Below are 6,825 nucleotides of genomic sequence, written 5' to 3'. Positions count from 1 at the left end.
CACAACCCGCACAAACTAAAGGCACTACGCCTCGCGTACGGCTTATGGGCAGCTTACATCTCGACCCAAAAATCATGAAGGTCCAATCCAATCCAAGATGACAATTACCAATCAAAGCCCACTATGGTTACATATAGGCCTAGGTTATTCTATTCAAACTAATTATTGTGTTATTTTATGCATAAATATGGGTGAATCATTTTACTTATTTTAAGAAAGTGATTAATACATATTATTGAATTAAAAATAATCGGAAAATATCATCTAGTTTAACTAGAAGGGTATTTTAGTCAATTAACATAGATTTAATAAAAGAAGTTTGCATATTTTAAGGGATCATAGATTCTATTAATTTTAAAAAACTGATTTTACGAATTACTACCTCTGTCCCAAATTGATAGTCCACTTTTGACTTTTGAAGTCTTTTTTCTTCAATTTTAACCTTAAATATTTTTGTTTTTGATAGATAATAGTACTAGATGCAAAATATATGAATGAATTGTATTTTAATTTTTTTCATTGTTATAAGTTTTATCAAATAATATATAACACAAATAACAATATTTAAGGTCAAAGTTGAAGAAAAAAGACTTCAAAAGTCAAAAGTGGACTATCAATTTGGGACGGAGGGAGTATTAGGTTTTTAATTCGGACATTCTGACAGAATATGATTGAATATATTCAAAAATAAAAAAATTCTTGAACCATAAAATAATAAAAATATTCTTGAACATATTTTTCTTGTAGAATAACAAATTCTCGAACCAGCAATTGAATAATTAAAACAAAAATTATATTAATTCTTATAGAATACATGTAACACTTGCTAAGAAATACATTTATTGTTAAAGAATAAAACTAAAAAACCTTTCAAAACGGGAAAGAAAACATCAAAATCTAACAACTACTAATACATTCTAAAAGAATAATGTGGTCTGTTTCAATTTTGTGGTCCGTTCTTCAAGCATCAACTTCTGTGATTCCAACAGAATTGGAATTCGTGATTCCATTACAACATAATTGGTATTCGTGAGTCCATTCCAATAGAATTGGAATCTCACTAATATCATCCATTGAATCATCTACATAAACATACTTGATACATTTTCAGAACTCAACCTTGTCAAGATCCTGCACTGTCCACATAAATGAAGTGTTAAATTAGAAAAAAAAAAGACATAAATTGAAATATGAATCAATTCATAAAATGCAGCCAAAAAACTGGTCAAGAACAAACTGTACCTTTTAGAGCAATTGACATGTTCAGAACCCATAACTTTAGGATAAAGTTCAAGCTTTTAGACCAAATTTTCCTCTTTTATCATCATACATTAGACTCCAGTAAAAAAAATATTTTTTAATATGACGTCATCATATGCAACAACTTTTGCATGGCTTCGAATTAAAGCAGTCCACTGAAATTTTCATTTTAAAAAACCAATAAAATTGTAAAAATATGTACATTTGCATACAGTTTTATAATAATATTTAAAATGAAAATATAATTAACCTGTGAGCCTTTTCGCCATTTCCTCATTGGTATAATAGAAGACATCGTAGGATTATAGCGACCTTCTTTCATATCAAGAAAGTTTAAACACAAGAACATAAACCCAAGATCAATACACAGACCAGAGTAAAGTTACTTATATACCCTTTATAGAATGAAAAAAGGAGAGGTTTAATTTAAATTTTAAAATAAAGGATTATTACAAGAGATGGTTGCCCACTTACCTGTCCACGAAACTTTTAGAAGAGCCCATGAGAAAGTTGTAAATATAGGTAAAATTATACAAGGGAACACAACTGCAGGAAAAGGGTAAAATGGTTATTTACTCTGATTTGCTATAACTATAGCTACTATAACAACAGTCTTTTAAGGATATACTTACCTGATAAGAGAAGAAACCTCTGGTTTGCTGGATTTTCAATAGTTGCTTGAAGAAGCAATCTTTCGGCTTCAATCATGGTTGATTCACCCCAATCTACTTGCAACATCACCACTGAAATCATTTCACTAGATAAGATACAATTTGAATGCTATTGATTTGATGATTATAAAGATAAAGAATTTATAGAACATTAGGAAAGAAATACAAAGAGGAATCTTTGATTACCTTGATGTTGTTGCTTAACTGTCGATTGTAGAAGAAGCTTGACCTTCTGGTGGTTTCACCGAATATGAAACCAGGCTCTGAATGAACATAAATTGAGTAATTCGCGGCATCAGCATTCTGCATATATGTTAAATAGATGAAACAAGCGGTGCTTTTTTCATCATAGTTTCTGGGATTTTGAAACAATGAAGGTGAAACAGGTAGTGCTCTTTTCATCATAGTTTCTTTTGGTATCTCTGCTTCTTAGGGTAAATTCATGGTGATGTGCATATAGACCATAGACGTAGCTTCCTGAAGAATTAGGGAAAACTTAATGGGTACTTCAATGGAGATGGGAAAACTTTACGGGCACTTCAATGGAGATGTGAGAACGTGTGTACTGCGTGAATCTCAAAATCATTCAAGCGTCTCTATTTTCTGTTAAATAGAGATGATCGAGAAGAGAGAACAGAGTACGTACGGATGCAATGTGCAACATTGAGGTGGCGATTGAGAAGACGCGCCAGTACGACGACAAAAACCATGGATGTAAGGGTTGACGGAGGAACTCGGTGGATGTGGTTCAAGGGTTGGTGACGACAGTGACCTGGACGGACATGGTCGGAGATGAGATCACGAAGGCCTAGGCAGATCATCGAAGATTGATGCCACCTTACCTCGTGAGCTGCTTCTGCTTATTTGTCGACGAAGATCCCGTCGATTGTCCCCATTGATCTACTGATCCCTTAGCTCGATCTAATGAGCGGTTGAAGGTGTATGGGTACATTCAGATTCAGAAATCGAATTCAATTATTGATGGGGATCGGTGGAATTTTTTTTTGGTGGAATAGAGTTTTTGATAGTGAATGACCGTGTATATAAGAATGAGAAGAAATTAGGTCAAAGTCAAAATAACTAACATAGTTTTAGGAAGTGTTTGTGGAAGTTATTTATAAAATTACTTTATTACCCTTATTTATTTATTTAATTATTTAATTTTGAATGACCCACATTTATGCATACAATAACACAATAATTAGTTTAAACAAAAGAACCTATATATATAGGGAAATGATCAAATGAGAACACTTAAAAGGTTGAGAACGCGAGAACACTTCTGTGCCAATCATTTTATAAGGGTAAATTAGACATTTTTCATTTAAATTAAATTTGAACATATTAATTTAAATTATGATTTCCTTAAATCTAGCGATCATTAAAGTAATTAACTAAAAAGCGAATTAATCATTTTTTTTCTTTTTTCGTTGATAAAAATTTTTGTTATCGGTTTTTTTTAACATGGCTTTTGAATATTCATACATTTTTTATCTAATTATTTTAAAAAAAAAACAACTTTTTTTCAATTGATTCATACAAAATCTCATTTAGAAGTGAATAGTAGACAATATAAATTTACCAATTTATTGAATTATTTTTCTTTAATCATATTTTTATACGATTATATTCAAACATGAATAAAATATATTGTTGTTTATGAATACAATTGTAATCATAAATGAATAAAACAAAATACGGAAATCAAAAAATCAAATACAATTGTATCTTTAAAAGACTAAAACACTTCATTTATATTCGGAAAACAACAAATAATGTGATGAATAAAGTACTAAATGATGAAACCCTTCATAAATGTGATGAATAAAGTACTAACGCTATATTCATAAATGATGAAACCTTCATAAATAACTATATATATAAAGCAATTATATTCATAAATGATTAAAACACTTCGAACTCGTATATATAACAATTATCTTCAAAAATTATAAACACACTCAAGAGAAAAAAATCGCAATAAGAAATATGAAAATAGATATCCCAAGTGCCCATCTAAACCATGAAAATTCATCAAGTTCGTTGCACTTCGTTCGTCCTGTTACATAGTGAATAAATCAAAAAACAACAAATTAATATCGAAACAAAAATTATTATACTAAAATACAATTGCAAAACCACAAACCTAATGTATTTCCGGTCATTTTAATCATTAGTGAATAAGATTATAAATAAATCACTTGCCATACATTATTCCAAATTATAATTCATGTTTTAGTCATTTATGATTATATAACCATATTCCCTATCATCGTACTAAATCTAAGATTAGTAAAAGAAAAACAAACACTAACAATAATTCCAAAACCAAATTTTAATAATAATACTTCAAAAAAAAAGAGATCAATCATGGAAAAATTGAATGAAATGTATCAAAATAAAGTTGATATAAGAAAAGAGATTTTTGGTTTTTTATGAACATCTACCTAATTTTAAAAAAATTGAGAACCAAGAGAAGCACCAAAAGACAATCATGTTGATTCTGCTTTTCTTAATTCACAACACCCAAAACAAAATGCATCAATTCAAAATACACAATCGATTAACTTCGTAATCAATCCTATGATATTGATATTGTAAAATTAAATGTTAACTAAAATCAATGACATAAAGTTAGGTGGGCCTTGCAAATTTAGAGAATTAAAAATGAAGAAAATAGGATGTGTGCATACCGGTGACGGGAAGGACAGCGGAATAGGTAAGTCAGCGACCCTTGGGTGTAGGAAGAATTTGACGAATGGCGAGAGAACGAGAGAGAGGTGGAGAGGGGGGAAGTAATTTGAACGGTATTAGGAGAGAGATTGAGAAATTATTGGAATGAGTTGAATTGCAATTTACCATTATAGCCTTATGACCTTTACAAGTTACACTTTAATACTAATTGTTTCTAGAATTTACATAAATGACCCGTTTGATAATCGTCTCACATCTGAATATTTAGATGGTCCAGATCCGTTCTCGAGTTCTCAACATTTTAGGTGCTCATTTGATCTCACTCCTATATATATATATATATATATATATATATATATATATATATATATATATATATATATATATATATATATATATATATATATATATTCTTTCAATCTTTTGACCATTAAGGGTATTGATGTATCGATGTGGAGTCTTATTATGATGATAGATGCCTATGAATTCACTCTACAGATAGAAAAATTAAGAGAGCTAGCATTTAAGGTGACTATTGTTGTAAAACAATGTTGGGGTGTTGCAAAGTTGTGCATATCCTCCACTAGAGTCTTACTTGAAATTCCGTGTCTAGGGCCTCACAATTGCAAGAAGTTTTGGAGGTGTTGAATTGTTTAATCATCGTGTTGTTGATGATATCTCAAGCTATATGAAAACCGAGGAAGAACACGAAACACAGTTGCAAGAAGTTTTGGAGGTGTCGAATAAGGAAACGCTTTATGTGGAATTTTTTAAGAATTTGTTTTATTATTGTTATTTGAGAGGTGTAGTTCATGGGTCACACGGTTAACAACAAATGTATCAAGGTTGACCCTGAAAAGTAGCAGCAATTATAAAGTGGGAATCATTTAAAAGTCTTTGCAACTCGTATGTTTTACTTTTTACGTTTAGTTGGCTATTATCAAATATTATTCTAGAATTTCTCATGTATAGCAAGACCTTTGACTGGAAAATTTGTTTGAATGAACCGTAAATAGGGGACATATTTTGAGCGCTCTAATAAATTTTGACAACAAACTCCCCCTAAATTTCTTCATTTCATGCATCATTTTTATCCATCAAATAGCATGTTAGGCATTCGGAATGAAATATGAGTGTATTTGTATAAATTATAATACATATAGTATAGTAACTTAGAATCGTGAAGCTCTTAATCTTCCCTTGAAATAATGAAATCTCTGAACTATGGAATCGACTTTTGAGAGTATTCAATGTTTCACTGTTGGGCGTCTTAGTAATTTTATCAACTTATCTGCCTTCACAACTATATCCATAACTATTAACTAGCTTCACAACTCGTTAAAGCTTTGAATTATATTCTTTTCTCCCCCTATTCTTCTCAACTTTTTCTCCCCCTTAATATCTCTGATTCCTCCTCTTATAATCCATATATTTTTTTTTGCATCTGATTGATTATTTTTTCCCCCATCTGACGTTTATACATTTTGTATGCCATGTTGGCAAGGTCATACAAATTAATTATTAGACTTTGTAAATAAATTGTAACAATCTAAACTGAACAAGTGGAAATTGGAATAGTTCGTTGTCAAGAAAAAAAAAAAAAAGTAACACCACCAAGTTATACAAGACTACAAGGCATCACCAAAATACCATATAATTCTATTCACAACAGGCGCACTCGTAATAACCACATATATTATATAATCATTCACAAGAAAACATATACAAAGAAACTCCCAAAACAACAAACAACTGGGGACCCAAAAAAAACACAACACAACACAACAACTATCTATGCAGTTTTCCTGAGACAACACCCAAAACGACACAGTTTTAGGTGTTTAATTCCCTCTATGATCATGGCTATAAAATAATGGACAAATTTCAAATCAGCCCTAACATTTTCAGTCTTTACCTGAAAAAGCCATTATGAATTTAATTATTTTTTGCAGAAAACCATTGATAATTCAGATTTTTAAAATTTTTCATTTAATTCGTTATTTACCTACTAAAATCGGTTACCAGTCTAAAACAATCTAGTGTGATATACCTAGGTCAAATTATTGTAACATGCTAACCAATTTAAGTAGGCAAATAACGATTTAAATGAAAAATAAAAAAAGTTAAATTAATAGTGGTTTCTCTGCAAGAAAAAAAAATCTGCATTAGCTTTTCAGGTAAAAGACAAAAAACATGCAAA

At 30.3% G+C, this 6,825-nt stretch overlaps 1 protein-coding gene across 1 annotated transcript; it reads right to left on the bottom strand.

Annotated features, from left to right (window-relative positions):
* Positions 1-1,331: 1,331 nt before the first annotated feature.
* On the bottom strand, positions 1,332-2,336 carry LOC145067649 (glycosyltransferase BC10-like). The gene is made up of 5 exons (XM_079014740.1): positions 2,118-2,336; positions 1,893-2,040; positions 1,735-1,806; positions 1,511-1,572; positions 1,332-1,415 (listed from the first exon to the last, which is right to left on the bottom strand). Exons 1-5 carry the CDS (start codon positions 2,334-2,336, stop codon positions 1,332-1,334), a joined length of 585 nt encoding a protein of 194 aa, XP_078870866.1.
* Between the last annotated feature and the right edge of the window lie 4,489 nt (positions 2,337-6,825).

This window comes from Lactuca serriola, chromosome 8, assembly GCF_051521515.1.
Source record: "Lactuca serriola cultivar US96UC23 chromosome 8, Lser_US96UC23_V15, whole genome shotgun sequence".
NCBI lineage: Eukaryota > Viridiplantae > Streptophyta > Magnoliopsida > Asterales > Asteraceae > Lactuca > Lactuca serriola.
Note: the sequence above shows the minus strand (reverse complement) of the source record. Positions and strands in the feature narration are given on the sequence as shown.

Bases quoted from the DNA above. Each gene is read 5' to 3' on its own strand.
- LOC145067649 (XM_079014740.1), bottom strand. From the start codon at position 2,336: ATGATGAAAAGAGCACTACCTGTTTCACCTTCATTGTTTCAAAATCCC. The intron at 2,041-2,117 runs GTAATCAAAGAT...TCAAATCAATAG, and splicing joins AGTTAAGCAACAACATCAAG to CATTCAAATTGTATCTTATC. The intron at 1,573-1,734 runs GTAAGTGGGCAA...ATATGAAAGAAG, and splicing joins TCTAAAAGTTTCGTGGACAG to GTCGCTATAATCCTACGATG.